Source organism: Colias croceus, chromosome 8 (assembly GCF_905220415.1).
Source record: "Colias croceus chromosome 8, ilColCroc2.1".
Lineage (NCBI taxonomy): Eukaryota > Metazoa > Arthropoda > Insecta > Lepidoptera > Pieridae > Colias > Colias croceus.
This window is the reverse complement of record NC_059544.1, coordinates 7,878,815-7,897,637: the sequence shown is the minus strand read 5'-3', so window position 1 is coordinate 7,897,637 and position 18,823 is coordinate 7,878,815. Positions and strand designations below refer to the sequence as shown.

The window sequence follows — 18,823 nt, the reverse complement described above, 5'->3', positions numbered from 1 at the left end:
TCCGCGTTGCCATCCATGTTTATTTCTATAATAATGTTTTGATAATCTTGATCGTTTTATCTTATTTTTTCATTTTGTATTTAATCAGTTGAAAAGGAAACTTTTTAATCAACCATAGATTGATTGTTTATATGCCGAATAGATAATTTGACAGGAAAAAACACAACAAAAGTTTTTGATTTCAGCAAGGCATCCGTTGAAATGAAAATATTGATATGCAGTAATGTCATCTGGAAGAAAAAGGTTTGACATGTTTGTCATTCAAATATCATTTTTTTGCTAACCTAAAATGTTTTATCAAATGACTTGATTTTGCTATTTTTTGATAATTTTTCACGGTATTTTTTATAAATTTACGAAGCTAAATCCCGATTGTGTCGAAACGCGTGCAATATCTTTTTTGAGTTTTTTTTTAATGAGCGACAACTTTTAATGATGACTATACGCTAAAGCCTTGCAAAATGGAAAACGACCCGAATAACACTGTAAGTAGTTTGTGGATGATGTTGATATCACTACGTTGTTTGTACGAAATTTGTTGTGTCTAAGTTATTTAGCGATACTTATACTGAGTGTTGTTTTTGTCTAAATTATCTACTCTTAGATGATAGGACAAAATAAACAGGATACAGTTAATATTTGAATTTATAAATAAAGTATGATTGTGCCGTAATAGATCATGGATGAAAAAACCATATTTGTACCTATAAAAAATTTTTACAAAAATATGGTACTATTGGGTATATGGTATATTATTATTTATAATTTAAATGTTATTAACGCTTTGCAAAAGAAGACTTATTGGACGATACTCGTGTAATCGTGTCTGGTCGTGAGTTCGTAGCTACTCAATGCATTGCCCATAGGATCTCACCACCAGCACCATATACAAACATAACACACATATCCGTACAAAGCATAATAGTAATAATTGTATGCTAAAGCAGCAAATAGCGGGTTGCGAGACTGGACTATGCATGTCTGTGGCACTGCTTGCGCAAGTGCCTGCACACACCATACATTGAAGCATTACATTGAAGATATGTATATTGTATGTGACAATATACATATCTTCAATGTAAAGCATAATTGTAAAAAATCGTATCCTAAAGCAGCAAACAGCGGGTCGCGAGACTGGACGATGCATGTCCGTGGCCGCGATGCAAGCGCTGCACCGTTTGCGCGAGTGCCGGCTGCTTTGCGACGCGATCGTGCGAGCGGACGACGGCGCGGCCTTCCCCGTCCATCGCGCCATACTGTCGGCCTGCAGCCCTTACTTCTTGTTAGTTTATACCTGCCTATCCATTCTTTATTTATTTAAAAGTTTCTAAAATTTAAAATACCTCTATAAAAAATTAAGCGAGAAAAGATGGGTCTAGTCACTATTGTTGATATAAGAGATTAGAGAGAGGGAATTACAGTGTTAGCTAGCATGGGTTATTAACAAACCAGAACTCAAACTCAAACATAAATCACACCAAATTTTATTAGGCTTAAAGTCCAGAACATTTCTTTGCAACACATCTTGATAAGAAAGTTTGACTTTTTCTGAACCTCTGTCATTTGACCTCAAGAAAATTTATCGAAAAAATATGTTTAAGAAAAGTAAATAGGCAATGCTATAATTAAATCTGACGATATCACGTTATATTAAAGAAAAAAATATTTAATGTTAGAGGGCAAATATAGGCGCAGTAGACAATTTATAATAGCATATTTGTTTTTGCGATGTGTTTATAATAAACTTAGGCCGATGGAATGAACATTTAATCGGTTCAGATAACCTTACATGAGTGAATTATACAATATTTAGATCAGTACTATTGAAATTACCTAGTTCTGAATTGCAACTACGTAGGACGTAGGTAATAAATTTTGACCAATGCCTAATCTGTTTACGCTAAACAATATCATATTACAGTTTGATTCATACCCAAAAAAAAAATTATAACTCAAAATACATATTTATGTCATATTAGATACCTAAACATTGTTGTATTAATATAATTAATATGATATTATATCCCCTTTGACTATTTTTTGTAAATAAAGAACATTAATGAAAATAATGCTGTTAGTAGATAGGCTTTGTCTTCAGCGGCTCTACGTATGTTTATTTGGATATTATTGAAATGTTCTTCACTAAGACATTCTGTTGCATTATCGTTTTCATGTAAGTGCAATTTTACAAAGATATTTGCATACAGCATAGTTCTATAAAATTTGCTTTTGTTAATTCCGCCAGGGCTCTCTTTACAACAACGCTGCATTCCCGTGAGCAAAGCGATGTGCTGATATCCGGTGTACGTTCCGAAATACTACTATTGCTGATTGAGTACGCGTACCTTCGCCGCATCGATGTCACGGACACCAATGTGCACGAGCTGCTGATGACCGCTGACTACCTGGCCTTTCTCGGAGTACTCCAATTGTGCTGTGATCACCTGAGGACCTCGCTGAACCCTAAGAACTGCCTTGGTATCATGATGTTTGCGAGGTACTGGATTATTGAAATTGCACTCTTATGATGTATAATTTTAGGGTTGTTTTTCAATTTGCTATCAATATGATTAGATGTTGTCGTCTGAGGCAGCTTTGTTGGTATTTTAACACGTTAGCTGCGAAACAGGGCTTGAAACACCCTGTCCGTGTCTCGTCGTTATAGCGGTAGGAAAAAACTTAAACTTCTCTGTCGTGCGGGAGGCATAACTTCCATCTGGTTCAGTGTAGGAAAGTGATATCTATATATCTGAGATGTGCTATTCATTCCTAGTTCAATGGTATACCGACCTTAATACCGGGTTTCTTAGACCTCGTGCCGCACTGAACAAATAAAAATTCTAACACAGTGCGGAACGAGGTTGCGAACACCTCGTACCACCACGCACCTCGTACCGCACCCTAAGCTAGCTTCACGCGGTTAGTGTTGTGTAACGCATTCGAGACTATTTATGGAACAACTTATTGAAGCTTTTACAAAGAAGGACTTGAATGTGGATACAGGTAATTTTCAAACATCCTAATTACTCGTTATAATAAATATCGTTAATAGAATCGTGAATGTGACATGTTGAGTAACTTTCTTCAAATAGGTTGATAATCATGATTACTATTAGTGTGTTTGTTCATTGAATCAACTATTATTGTTTGGCCTGTTTTAATGAAAAACATCCATTAGTTTGATAAATAAATGCAATTAAATAAAATCGATATTTCTTTTCCCATCACTAAATTATATGAAAAACTGCTATTGTTCAGTGCGGTATGGGGTACATCAGACCCCACATTTTATTTTACCCCTAGAATCTAAACTAACTAATCTAACCACGGGCGACGGTAGATTTAGGTTAAGGAACTCATTGTTAATAATAATCACGACAAAAGCCGCACACTTTGTCTTATTTGGCGCCAAAAAAACGATTTTGGTCTCCTACGGGCGGTGGGGTTTAATATGCCTCGTGCCGCCACAATCTCTGGTATAGGACAAGGTTTAAAACGACCCGTAACGCAGTAATGGAAAGTACAGATATTTCTGTGCCGCAGTGAACGTGTTAAGGATACGATATTTTCAATCATCGCTGGAAAATGCTAGAAGTCTGATATAAAAAACATTTTTTTCATGTGAAATGTGAGTCATGTGTGCCATTAATAATATTAGCATTGAATGAAAATAATCATCAGTACCATTAATAAAATGTCTCAAAACACTCTTAATTCAAAACAAAAGATATTTCAGACGCGTGTTCTGCTACAAGCTAGAAGCCGACGCCCGTCGCTATTTGCTGCGTTACTTTGTCACTGTGGCCACTCAAAGCGATGAGTTTCTACATCTGCCACTCGATGAGTTGAACAGCATCATACTTGAGGATGAATTGAACGTGAAAAGCGAAGAGGCAGTCTGGGAATCGGTTTTGCGTTGGGTCAATTACGATCGGGACGCGCGCTGGCAGAACACTGTCAAACTTATGGGCAGTATTCGACTTGGGTTACTGGATACGCAAGTAAGGGACTTTTTACGTGAGATTAATACTCATTTAAAAAAAATGTTAGGCAGTTTATTTCACGACAAGAAAACAAAGAAATGTAGAGCTATGCGCACATAAACTTTATAAAACTGTTTATGACATCTTTGTGTTCCACCATTGAATCTACGAGATAAAGTTATAAACAACAAAATTAATTCAAAATTTTACGTAGTTCTTCCTGGAAAATGTCAAGGATCATCCGTACGTGACGGGGAATGAAAACTCGCGCCCTATCATCATCGAAACCCTGAAATTTCTATATGATTTGGAAATGATTGCGCAGAGAGATGGGGAGGTTGCCACTCCAGAGATAGCACGACCTAGAGTGCCACATGAGGTATAATTATCCACAATTATTTCAGTTGATTTGCTATGTTTATTAGTTAACATTGTACTATAACAAATGTTACGAAGTCTCAGTTGAGAATTAAACGATGTGGTTAAATTATGTTCCAAACTAACTGCTGTAAGATTTGAATTTTATATATGTCGACGGATAAGAAGTTAAATAGATACCCATATGTTATAACATTTAATCTGAACATAATAAAATCGCATAAATTATTGATTATAAGTATTTGAAAACACGAGTTTAAACAAAATCATTGGTAAGATAAATGATAGGAACGTGATAACAAATTAAAATGAAACAGAAACTGAAATCGAATAGTGTTATGTTTATGAAAATAATAAGGTGAAAATTAATCCTTGATAACATACGCTAGGTCCTATTTGCGATTGGCGGGTGGAGCGGAGGTTCACCGACAGCTTTTATTGAAACTTACGACACGCGAGCCGATCGTTGGATTAAGGTTTATTCTAATTTATTGTATTTGAAAATATCTGACCCCAACATATTATTACGTTTTTCCTTACTGCTATTCCTTCAGTTCCTCAGCTTCCTTCAGTTTTAAATATATTTCTCCACCAAAAAAAATTGACTTCGTATCTAATAAAATAAAAATAGATAGGTAAATGTAATCATTTCAATTCTTAAATAACATTTAGTTTATCATATGTGGGTGGGGCCTTTTGTCGTACCATAGTGTAACGTTGTGATTATTTATCAATGAATGTTCAACATATTATGAAGACCACAACAAAGCATGACTATCACCAACAGTTCGCATGCTTCGTAAACGTAGAACTTTGTGAAAAATACTCGCTCTACGTGTAGTATAATATATTATCATTGCTATAGTTACGCACAATTTAATTTATTATAATATTGATAATAAGTAATTAACTGGCTTATTTTATTAACAGTAAATAACAAAAATTAATTGATTTTGTACAATTTACATTTCATGTAGGTACTTACCGTCATTTTTATATGATAAAAATGGCAAGTAAGTTAAGATTGCCTATAGATCGTTATCTAGAAACGTTTTTCTATCATTGAAAGGTCGAAGAGGTAGACCCAGCAGGTCCTCGTGCATACCACGGCACAGCTGTTCTTGGCTACTGCATTTATGTTATCGGAGGTTTTGACGGCATGGACTACTTCAACTCCTGTCGATGTTTCGACGCCGTCACGAAGACATGGCGTGAGGTTTGAAAATATTGAAACAATATTATAAGAAGAATAATAATTCTAGTTTTCTGATTAAAAATATTTAGGAGATTTTTAGCTAAAGGAATAAAATAGTTTGAGCCAAAACGTGATAAGGTAGAAGTAGGGTTATCTAAGTTGCTGAAAAGAAGATAGAAGATAAATAACTAGACCGGACATGTTTTTTCTGTTCTATTTCGGTGATAACGTTTATAATAATCTAAATTTTTGTGAATATATTATACGCAATAAGTATAAAGTTACGTATTTATAATTATTATTCCAATATTACACTTAAAAAAATGGCAAAAATACCTATCCAATTCTGATAAAATAATAGACAATATTATTATAATATTATATCAGACTTAACAAACCTTTTTCAATATGATATTATGAAGATGGTACCTACATCCATCTCTTTGTATAAAAGTCAGATAATGTAGAAGACCTTGTTTTCGTTGCAATACACCATAATCAATAATTTTATTAAAATAGTGCCTAGTATGTTGGGTTGTGGAAAAAAAACGCCTTCGTCACAATTGATATTTTATTCCTTGTTACATTCGCTATTCACTATAATATTCGCAATCTTAAATAATTGATTTAAATAACCTTAAAGCAAGCACGAGGCACGGCAAGGCACTTGTTGACCGCACTGGTCGGCTGTTCAAGATCAAGTGCTAGCTGATCGTCTCTTCAAAAAATGTGAGCAATCAACTGACAACTAACCGCCTGGAGGGGAGGTTAAGTTGTCAGGCGGTAGATTATAAATAACGGAAAACCTTGTCTATGGAAATGTACTATGTATGATTTTAAAATTTGTAACAGCTCGGCCATCCGATCTTCAACGAGTGCCTTCGTTGGCTTGAATTTAATTTAAACAAAAATAAAATGTTAAATGGAAAATGGAAAACAAAATATAACCATGCTTACATGAAATTGAAACAAATCCTTATAATTAATATTATGTATTTACAAATAGTTCCCGAAGTTTGAATTGGTATGATTAGCTTTTACAGATAAGATTTACAAATTTAAAAAAATATATATATATATTATATCACTATTGGAACAACTTCGGCAATCGCTACAAAAATTTGTATAACAAAAACTCACTTCTCTATCCGTTTGATTAGGACTAATTCAAATTCAAATAATTTATTGCTTACCAATACATTTTTTTTCATATTAGTGACCTTATGCAGGTATTGCAATACAATCATAATGTCATATTTAAATTAAATAATACTATCTCATACATTTAAATTAGATTACAAAAATAACAATGTACAATACTAATTGTTGCTTTCTTTTGGGCGGCACATCATTGTACCCAGCATGCCCTCAACAGTAATAAAAATCACTCAGTACTCACTGCTTGTACATAGACTGCATATTGTTACTCTTTGGGCGGCACATCATGCCCGGCATGCCCACAGTATGTAAGCTATTAGTTTTAGGCGGCACATCATTGTGCCCGGCATGCCCATAATAATCATAAAAAAACACTCGGTACTCACTGTTCGCACATATACTGCATTTTGGTTCTCGTTGGGCGGCATATTGTGCCCGGCATGCCCACAATATGCAGGCTATTTCAAATTCCATGTGTTTGTTATAAACGTCGATCATTCTTCGTTCATACCAAACACGTAGACTTGACTCGTCATTTTAAAGAAGGATGTGTATTACAACATACATAAAGAACTTTAAACTACCTAATGTCATATAAAATTTAATTATTTTGATTCTCAATGGCATCAGAACAACTATCATCACCGTCATTATCGCTATCCGACATCGATTTAAAATTTAACCAAGGGTGCATTTTGTCGGCTGCCACAACAGCTTCGTACCGCCTTCCTTTTCGAGATAAAGGGGTATCCTCTACCACATAACGGTCGCTTGGTAAAACTTTAATTACGCGGTACGGTCCCTGTAGCTTGGGTTCCAACTTTTTAGACTGCCCGCTACCAGATGCAACTGCTCTCAAAATTCGCACTAGATCACCTACTTTATATACTTTTGCCGCTTTTCTTTTTCTATTATACCGTTCTTCACTGATCTTCGCTTGCTGTTGCATCAGGCAGCGTGCATCTAATCTAATATCGTCAATGTTACCGTCTACTATTCCATGTCCTACATCCGAAATTACTTCACTTAATATACCTTGCGAAGGATTTGTAACCCTACGCCCAAATAATAATTCACTAGGAGTTTTTTTTGTGACGTCGTGTATTGTCGTATTAATGCCTAACTGTATATCCGATAGATTATCATCCCATGTTCTAGGATCTTTGCCATGGTTCATGGTTCCCAAAGATGCCAATATAGTTCGGTTTGACCTTTCTACTTGACCATTTGCTCGCGGCGTGGCTACTGCATTCATAACATGCTTTATGCCTAAGGCCTGTATAAATTTCTTAAACTTCTTGCTGGTAAAACAGCTACCTCTATCAGAGATGAGGCGTGTTGGAGTACCAAAATACCCAATAAGATTTTTTTTTATTACTTTTATAGTTTCCGACGTTTTGGTACTTTTGACGGCTGTCAAAGAAACAAATTTAGTAAAGGCATCGATGATTACTAAGATATAAGAGTTCCCCTTCTTGCTCTTAATGAAAGGCCCAACATGGTCCACGTGGACCGTATGAAAGGGGATTTCTACTTTTTCTATGGAATGTAGGTGACCTTGTCGAGCACCACCTGGCATCTTATGGTGAGCACATTCTAAACACGCTGAAACATATTTGGTGACAAAGGTTCTCATTTTAGGAAACCAATATAATGCCCGAATACGATCTAAAGTCTTTTCTAACCCAAAATGGCCTACGTCATCGTGATTGGCTTTAACAATTTGCCAGCGTGCGCCTCTAGGCACTACCCATTTGATATTATCATCAGCTATGACCCTGTATACACGTCCATTTTTTAATTTGTAATTTTGAAATATACTTACTATGTTGGGGGATTCTGGATCACTTAATATTTCTTTAATACGCCTTATATCGTCATCTGAAGATTGAACAGTAGTAATCCAATCTTCAGCAGTAACACTAAGTATATCAATAACGTGCAAATCGTCTACTTTTGAGTCTGATGGAGCTCGACTCAGGGCATCCACATGTGACATCTTATCTCCTGGTCGATACTCAATTTCACAGTCATATTCTTGTAACTGCACCCACCATCTTGCAATTTTCGGGATCACATCTCGTTTTGTAAGTGTGGTGCGTAATGAGTTACAATCTGTAAGTATTTTAAACCGAAGACCTAACAAGTAGATCCTAAACTTGTTTAATGATGCTATCACAGCTAAAGTTTCTAACTCAAACGAGTGAAGTTTCTGCTCTTCTACCGTGGTTTGACGACTATAGTATGCTACAACTCTCCATAAACCTTTCTCGTCTTTCTGAAGAAGAATACCCGCGATGCCGAATCTACACGCATCCGTGTGTAACTGAGTTTCTAAATTTTTGTCGTATAGTGCGAGAATTGGTCTGCTGGTCAATCGTTTTTTAATCTCTGTAAATGCAGTTGCTTCTTCTACGCCCCATTTCCAAGGCGCATTTTTCTTTAGAAGACCCGTCAATGGTTTTACTATCAGAGCAAAATCCTTGACAAATCTTCTAAAGAAGCTGGCAAGTCCTAAAAATCGTCTAACGTCATGCTGATTTAAGGGAGTAGGAAATTTTGAGACTGCTCCAGTTTTTGCAGAGCCTGGTTGGATACCATTACCACTTATTTCAAACCCTAAAAAGTCTAATTTATCAAACATAAATTTACATTTTTGCATTTTCAGTGTTAAGCCTCCTTCTTTTAATAAATTCAAAACTTCTTCTAGTCTTTGCAGCGCTTCATCAAAGCAACGCGCGGGTATCAAAACGTCATCCATATACACAATTACATAATTTAAACGTGCCTTATTAAGAATCTTATGCATGGCTCTTTGGAAAACCGAAGGCGCGTTTGCTAAGCCAAATGGCATTCTGGTGTATTCATATTGTCCATCTGGCGTGACAAACGCGGTCTTCTCTTGAGACTTCTCCGAGATGGGAATCTGATAGTACCCTGAAGCCAAGTCCAGCGATATGAACATCTTATGGCCCGCTAATTGATCAAGAAGGTCTTCTACCCTAGGGAGAGGATAATGGTCTCGCTTAGTCCTGCTGTTTAAGGCTCTGTAGTCAACGCACAATCGCCTCTCACCACTTTTCTTTCTCACCAATACAATGGGGCTCGCGTAAGGTGATGAAGACTCCTTAACTATACCACAATCTAACATTTCTGCTACCATGCGCCTGACATCTTCTCTTTCTGCATACGAGAGTCTATAAGGCCTGTAAACTACCGGTTCTTCATTCTTTAATTGTATATCCATTTCTAATACAGTTGTAAATCCGAGATCCTTAAGACAGGAAGAAAAACAGCTGCTATATCTTGCTAGCAAGTCCTTCACCATTTGTTTTTCTAATTCGCTAAGATTATCACCTATAACAGGCTCAGATATATCATTTCTGTCAGTGAAATTAACGTTATTTACATATTTACAATCATTACTCATTACCATACTGCGTATCAGCAACTGTTCACGTTCTAGAATTAAACCCTTAGTTCTAGTATTTAAGATAAGAAGACAGCCTAATCCATCTTTTAATTCATATTCTCCCGGAAACAAATAAAATTCAGAACCATTTTGTCCCCGCATACCACCTCGAACATATACAGTACAAGAAAGTTCAGGTTTTGCTAATACTGCGACAGTTTGTATTGCTTCAGGGTTAATATAAGTTTGCTCCCTACACAACAAGTGTAGTTTAGCGTTTTGGGTCTTACAAATCTCCAACTTATCTGCGGTTTTAGTGATTTTAATACCCGGCCGTTCTGAAAATGAATGCCCTAGAAGCACTGGATAGTTAATAAGATTATCACTAATAACTAATATTTCTATATCTCTTTCAGTAACTCCTTGTACCTCAATATTAACTAACGACCTACCGATAGGCTGGTACGGTATATTGCCTAGGCCTTTTAGTAAAGGTAAATCATTTGTGGTCCAAACGAACCCTAGATTTAGAGCATCCGTCAACCGAATTAGTGTACATTCGCTTCCTAAATCTAAATGACATTGGACATTTACACCGTTAATACGTATAGGAAAAGTATAAATACTCGCCGATTGTTGACTAGAGATTTTTAGCACGGTTTTTTCCTTATCTAGCTTTTGAGCAGGTTCCATTTTAGAACACGCATTAGACAAATGACCTAATAAATTACAACGACTACACTTTAATAACGGTTTATTGCATTTATAGCTAGGGTGACCTACTTCGTTACAATTGAAACAAGTTATCCGACCCGGTTCGGATCTATTCGGCTTATTCAAGACCCTATTTGAATTATTTGGTACCGGCCGTTTATCTCTATCTCGAATTGATCTTTCGGTATCCCTAGAAACGCCTGGTTTAACAGTTTTAAAAAATTTGAGTAACTGTTCAGGTTCAGAGAATTGTGCCGCTTGAGCTCCTAGTCTAATACCCCTATCTTCAATTCCATAAATTAGACAATCAACTGCATTTTTGCCATATATGTTGCAACGGTTTAGTAAGTTAATTTTAGTGTAATAATATAATTCTGGTGATTCACTAAATCGTAGTTTTTTATTCAACATTTCAGTTAACAATTCACCATAATTCTGGGTAGATGGAAAAGTTTCAATTAATTTAATTTTCCATTCCTCCCAAGAATACAGCAATGTGGGGAGACTTTGGTACCACGTTTTAGCTATTCCCGAGAGTTTAGGCAGAGCGTAATGCACGACTTGTTTTTCTGACCATTCGTAAATTAATTTACATTCCTCAACCTTCGATAACCACGCATTAATAGTCTGTTCTTTTGCCATTGGGTCAAAATCAGGTATTACATTGTGAATTGACGAAAATTTATCACTAGAACTATATTTCATCGATTTAATTGCATCAACAAACGAATCTATTAAAGTACTAGTTACATCGCTTTTATCACCTTTTTGGGGTCTTGTAATAGAGCAGTCTTTACTACGTTTCCTACTTCTACGGTCCCGATCAATATTCATAATTCTGCTATCATGGCGATTTCGTAGCCGACTGCGGCTACGACTTCGATGTTCACCAGATCGTTGGCTGCGACGTTCAATACTACGCCTAGAACGTCGCTCACCGGGGCTCTTTTGGTGGTGCTCAGTGTTAGGGCGGCTCCGGTGACTGTCACTTCGGTTCGGGCTTGGGCGCCGACTGCGGCGGTCTGAGCGCTTTTCACTGCGGCGCTCTCTACTACGCCGGCTTCGCTGTTCACTGCCCTCACGACTGCCGTCTCGGCTGCGCGAAGGAGTCCTTGACCAATCACGGCCCATCACCAATCTGACAAAAAAAAAATTAATCCGAATCAGGTTCATTTATTATTAATGAGTTAGCTTTTATGTTTTAATGTAAAATGCAAATCATAAAAACATCAGGGAGTTCACGAACAGTACCAGAGAGTACCCTGGCATACTGATAGCAAAATCCGTATTAGACTAGTCTAGTGTTACAGCCCTACTACCCGGGAGTGCCCTGGCCAAATAGTGCTGTACCTCTAAACTATCCAACTAGATATCTTACGCTTGATCATTAAGAAAGAAAAAAAATACGTGTATATAATATAAATATATATATATATATGTGTGTTTTTTTTTTATAGTTTAGTCACTCAACCTTATTACCAGAGTGTAGCCCTGGTCAAATATTGTCAAGATTCCAAACTATTCAATTCTGTGTATTGCTAGCACTATCAGGGAGTGCCCTGACCACGTGTTAACAACTCACATATATAATGTTCAATACAATATCATAAACGTAGGTATCACAAGTTCTCTTTTTTTTATGATAGTTTAGTCACTCAACCTTATTACCAGGGAGTAGCCCTGGCCAAATATTGTCAAGATCCTAAACTATTCAACTAGTGTCTTGCTAACACTATCAGGGAGTACCCTGACCACGCATTAACAATTAACGTACTTACTTGTAATGTTGTAAATTATTCGATTAAATAATCTAAAATCACAGTCGTCTCACCAGGGAGTGCCCTGGCCAGATTCGATCTGGATCGTAGATCACTTAAAGCGTCGTTTGTTAACATTATCAGGGTGTGTGAACCCGGCCAAATGCTAACAATCAACGTTCGATACACGTACAAGGATTATTAATTATTCACACATTTGTGGGCAAATGGACGATAACAAGCCTTTTATTAAATTAACAAGCATAGTTTAAAATACATAAAGAGAAAAAAAAAATATCCTTTATAATAATTATGATCCATGTAAACTATATGTTAATAAAAACGGTGGTAAAAAAAAAATATAAAAAGAAAAATGTCACATTACCTTGTTATCGTTATCCCGCTTCTGAAGCTGTTGGGTTGTGGAAAAAAAACGCCTTCGTCACAATTGATATTTTATTCCTTGTTACATTCGCTATTCACTATAATATTCGCAATCTTAAATAATTGATTTAAATAACCTTAAAGCAAGCACGAGGCACGGCAAGGCACTTGTTGACCGCACTGGTCGGCTGTTCAAGATCAAGTGCTAGCTGATCGTCTCTTCAAAAAATGTGAGCAATCAACTGACAACTAACCGCCTGGAGGGGAGGTTAAGTTGTCAGGCGGTAGATTATAAATAACGGAAAACCTTGTCTATGGAAATGTACTATGTATGATTTTAAAATTTGTAACAAGTAGTTAGCTGTTATTTGCTAAAAAATATAAAAACTTAAGTTACAAACATGTCACCAAATCTTGCTAAGTTTACAAAGTGGTTTAAAATCGATTCTAAACGAGTCGTATACAAACTTTCCAACTTACAGGTGTTAAAAACAATCAATATTCAAGAAGATGGAACCAACTCTCAGTAGATACCTACACATAATAATATAGTATGAGTAAAGTAACTATTGAAATTGTTTTTAATTTTAGTCACGCGCCAAAGATTGATAATACAGCGCTCTAGCGCATGTATGGGTCAATTAAAAATTTAAATTAACTGATACTTATTCGTGTTTTAAAACACTGTCTGTTATCTTGAATTTCATAATATGCGAAAAATATACAATTATCTAACTGCGAAGCTGTCGGTTTATTGACTTTTGGATATATTGCTGCATCTTAAAATTACTTCTATTAGATATTGATATATCTGAAATACCTACTTACAAGTTACCATTATTCTTACACAATTAAGTACACATATACTCAAATATTTTTTTAAGATAGGTATAGGTATAAAAAAGATTTAATAGACCTTAGCCCAGACTAGAAGTATCATACAAAAAAAAATACTGATGCACAGCCTAAAATATGGTTAACGATAGGCATCTCAAATAATTTTAGACAAGAACGACTCATATACTCATAGCACAGATAATATTATAACACTACTCGCTCATAGAGAACAAGAATTCACTTTGGAATTGATCGTGATTCACTGATTCCTCATAGGTCGCGCCAATGAACGCACGCCGCTGCTACGTGTCCGTAGCTGTGATTGGCGAGACGATATATGCCATGGGCGGCTACGACGGCCACCACAGACAGAACACGGCGGAGAGGTTCAACCACAGGACAAACCAGTGGTCGTTGGTGGCGCCCATGAACGCGCAGCGGTCGGACGCGAGCGCTGCGGCTTTAGATAGTTAGTTATTAAAACTAGAATATTCTTGTCTATAGATGGATCAGATGCTCAGGTTTTGAGTAGTTTTCTAATGTTGGAATTTTCTTTACCTCAATTTGAAACTGAATCGCCGTTGCTTCCCCAAACAGTTTGAAATTTTGATAGTGTTAACTAATGTTACATGATTGATTTCAACTTTTTCGCTTCAACTTAAGAGCATAATAATAAACTACATTTTCCAACTTGTATATAGTTAATTGGAGCAACTTTTTTGGAGATAAGTGGATAGAGTTTTTTTTACAAAAAAGCTAAAAACAGCTCTACGTGCTACCAATATAGACACTGCGTTATGCGTATGATTTAACTTGTCATGCACTATCTCAAACAAATTTACACGTAGATAAAATCTACATAACGGGTGGTTTCAACGGTCAAGAATGCATGAACAGTGTAGAAGTATACGACCCCGACACCAACCAGTGGACCAACCTCGCGCCGATGCGCTCTCGGCGTTCCGGTGTTTCTTGTATCGCCTACCATAATAAGGTAGTAGGTACTGTTTCTTTGTAGTATACTAATTAGTAAATGTAGATTATATATTAATTGTACTGTTAGCAAAATTTCGTTGAACGTGAAATTAGTATAGTTGTATCATAGAAAATAAGTTGTTGGCAACGTAATTGCTCATGCCATGATAGGTCAGTCAGTAAGTAGATCACAATATTATTTATTATTGATTGACTCTTAGATATGATAGTCATAACATATTAAATTTTATTGTGTTCATTATTCGTAGTAGTATACTTAGGTACTCTACAAAAATATATTTTTCTCGTAGAACATAGAAACTAGAGATATATAGCCGAAAGTAAATAGCTTTTTGATTGTGTCATTTGCGTAAAATTTTCTATGTTTCACAATAGTCAAAAATATCAATGGTCCGTTATTAATTATGATCGTGAAACAATTTTTCTCAATAACTTAGTATTGAATCTCTCCCAAAAATCACCCAATTCAATCTATTTTCAGCTTTACATTCTAGTTTCGAGAAATTCAAACCTATTTTCTATCTTCTTCGAGAATCCTCTGCAATAAAATATATGAAGTTTATCAGAGCAAATTAAGATAACTTTAATTGATTAATTGCGTGCCTAACTGCAGATACTTAGGTGTTTATAGAGAATATAATTAATTACTTCCCTGTTGCTGGTTATTTTAAAGATGTGCAGTTGCTATGGTTACAAACGTTACCATGTGCTAAATATTTCTGCAATGTGAAGATTTCAAGATTAGCATAATCACCATCATCTTATTCCATTTCACTGCAGGATTAAATACCTACGTATCTCCTTTGAGTTTGAAAACAAATATACTTATACATTTTTATTAGTGTGAGATTTCTTGTGTTTACCACTATCAGACTTTTTGCATAAATATGGCATTTTATGCAATTGATTGCCTAATCTTCTAATCATCTAATTGCTCTTTACTACAAGTAATACAACTATTTATTGCAGATTTACGTAATCGGGGGTTTCAATGGTATATCGCGCATGTGCAGCGGCGAGGTCTACGACCCGGCCACCAATGCGTGGTCACCGGTACCAGATATGTACAACCCTAGAAGCAATTTTGCAATAGAGGTCATTGATGACATGATATTCGCGATTGGTGGATTCAACGGCGTCACTACTATATACCACGTTGAATGTTACGACGAGAAGACAAATGAATGGTTAGTGTTTCTCAATAAATTACTGTATAGGTACATATCAGAATGTAAACAACGTGAATAAAAAAATATTGCTTCAAAGTGAAGTAAGAATAGAAACGAAAGTTTCTATTTTTTTATGAACGCGTGGCAGAATGTAATATAATTTCCTATTATCCCAATATTCCTCTTCTTCTCTCTAATCAGTCTCTTTTTAAAATATCCTTTTCAGTAACCTATTTTCTTAAGAGAAATGATTCTTGTGTTTAACTCATTCTTGATCATTCAAACACCTATTAATGTACACTGCCCACCATATCCAACGCTTTGTCCTTTAGGTACGAAGCAACAGACATGAACATCTACCGTTCAGCGCTGTCAGCGTGCGTGATCATGGGGCTGCCGAATGTGTACGACTACATACACAAGCACCGCGAGCGCTTGATGGAAGAGAAGCGGCAGAAGATACTGCTTTCCGAGACGGCTAGGCATCCGCAACATCGTACAGCCCTGCCAGATGTAAGAATGCCTAATATGCTTGATGTTAAGATAGACTTATAGTTAAAGGATTTGGCAGAACATTCACGTTCAACTATGAACAATGATTCTTGTCTAGCAGTGAGAAGAGAAAGAGAGCTTTTGATGTGATGGTACCTACAGTTTTCCTGCGATCGATTCATAATATTATATTTGTGTATGTTGTGCGAAAAAATAAGCACGTACTTCATTTTAAACAACTTCGCAGTGTTGCTGAAACTCTACATTCCCATGACCAATTTGAATTTCCTTCCTGCAAAGAACATCGCACTTTTGCGATCGGTTATTGGTTAGTAATTGCGAATTAAATTAATTAATAGTTTGAGTGTCGGTATTCATATTTATTTCTTCGTAGGTACACATTTTGTTCATTATCGCCGTTTTGTTTATAAAACAAAGAAATAATTAATGACTATTCGTTGCGAGAGGTCGACATATTATAAGAACAATAAAATCGACCTAAGTATTTTAATGTGATTTTAATGAAGTGGCCTGCTTTGACATATTATGGAAAATATTGTATCGTTTAAATGGTTTAATTAATTAAATGTTATTTTTCAATAAACTTATACGGTTGATTGAATCTTACTTTTGTGGTACCTATTGTAAAAACCTAAATACTCAAAAGAGCAAAACAAACAATTTAAAAAATCGTACTTAATCATAACAAAATTATGTAAGTACATAACAAAATAGTAACTTATATATATAAACATTTCACCTAGGTAACATAAGCTAATCATAAACAAGGAAAATAGTAGCCATGACTTAAAGACACATCACATTTTGACGATACAAGTACAAATGGAAATAAATTAAGTAGGTAAGTTGTATGGTATGTTATATGTTTATTATGTAATATAACACAGGTCCACCTCATGGAAGACAACGACGACATGCTGGAACAGCTCGGTCTGATGGAGAACCAGAACGACGTGCCCCCGCCCCCGCCGCCGCCACCCCCGCATCCCCTACAGCCGCAACCCATGGAGCAAGACAGGAACTTATTGTGAACACTAACTTGCAATAGGTTAGTGAATATTGCGCAGTCCTCTGGTTGAATGTTGCCTGTTTGATTGAGTGACTATAAGCGCGTTTATTGAATGACTACAGATAGGACAACTCGTCAAGTTGTTGGATGTAATGTAATTGTGGACATTTGAAAAACATAAATTGATTTATCTGAAAAACTCAGTCGATTTTAAAAATTCTTTCAGAATATCACAATACCTACTACACACAATAAATTTTTTCCTTGTTCAACTGGGCGTATCGGCAAGCGACTAAGTAGGAAGGCAAACCGTAAAAATATTTCACCTTATATTTTAAATGTGATTGTTACTGACCTACCCATTGATGCATTGCACTTTTCAGTCTATACATCTATTACGTAGATACTTGTCGTGAAAAAAAACTTAAAAGGCAAATTGGGGCTTGATTTTGTTGACGGCTATTGCACGATAATAAAAAGTGCGAGCCTTCTAATCTAAGAAAGTCTAATTCTGCTACCGCTCTTTACTAGTGGTAACTGGAACAAAGCTTGTTTATAACTATCTTAGTAATAATATTGTCATGTAGAGCATCGTTATTGAAGGTCGGACTATAAAGTTATTATTATCGAAAAGACTATCTATCTACTTGCGAATGTAAGTAAATACTATAAATAAGAACTATTAGCCCACATATTATGCGTCATGCGTGGGATCAAAACATTAAACAAACTTTGGCTAAAAATTTAAATAGGTTATTGTATCCAATTTACTTTTTATCTAACTAGATATATATGAAATATAGAATTCGTTTATAGCTTCTATTCCCTGTTGAGCTGATAAAGACAAACGAATAAATTAAAAGAAATGATAAATAAATAAGAAATTATTCACGCAGCTTTTCTTTCACGCAATAATGCTATAAAGTGCATGTCTATTTTTTCAGGTAATCTCATAAAGGTGCAATCATCAAGAAAGAAACGTCTAGTCAATAATAAGGAATATCTATTGATATACTAAAACAATCTCGTAGGAAAAACTTTATATAAAAATTGTTTCGTACCCGTTCTTTATTTATAAAATATTTACAATTATTTTAGTAATTTTGCCATATTTTTAATGTGATTGATTTAATTTCATAATGTGAATCATACCTACCTGTATTTTGGGAATAGTTTTTGAATATTGTATCAAATTTATAGGAAGATTGTAATATTATATGCAACAAAGTTGAAAAGTAGTTTTATTACAATATGTCCTTTTTTTGAATCTACTAATAAGATATTAAGAAAAAATGTACATTTTTAATTCAGGAATAAA

The 18,823-nt window shown here is 35.5% G+C and overlaps 1 protein-coding gene across 5 annotated transcripts; it reads left to right on the top strand.

Annotated features, from left to right (window-relative positions):
- The first annotated feature begins 243 nt into the window (after window positions 1-243).
- Window positions 244-18,740, top strand: LOC123693873 (kelch-like protein 10). Of its 5 annotated transcripts, none has more exons than XM_045639133.1 (13): window positions 244-485; window positions 1,116-1,282; window positions 2,246-2,497; window positions 3,737-4,001; window positions 4,198-4,362; window positions 4,751-4,837; window positions 5,431-5,577; window positions 14,095-14,287; window positions 14,667-14,812; window positions 15,784-16,001; window positions 16,316-16,496; window positions 17,384-17,544; window positions 18,450-18,740. In XM_045639133.1, the coding sequence occupies exons 1-12, from the start codon at window positions 462-464 to the stop codon at window positions 17,525-17,527; spliced, it is 1,989 nt and encodes a 662-aa protein (XP_045495089.1). In that variant the 5' UTR covers window positions 244-461; the 3' UTR covers window positions 17,528-17,544; window positions 18,450-18,740. The 5 variants fall into 5 exon arrangements, with proteins under 5 accessions (XP_045495089.1, XP_045495088.1, XP_045495091.1 ...); XM_045639132.1 differs by having other exon boundaries at window positions 1,113-1,282; XM_045639135.1 differs by lacking the exon at window positions 1,116-1,282.
- Window positions 18,741-18,823: the final 83 nt, after the last annotated feature.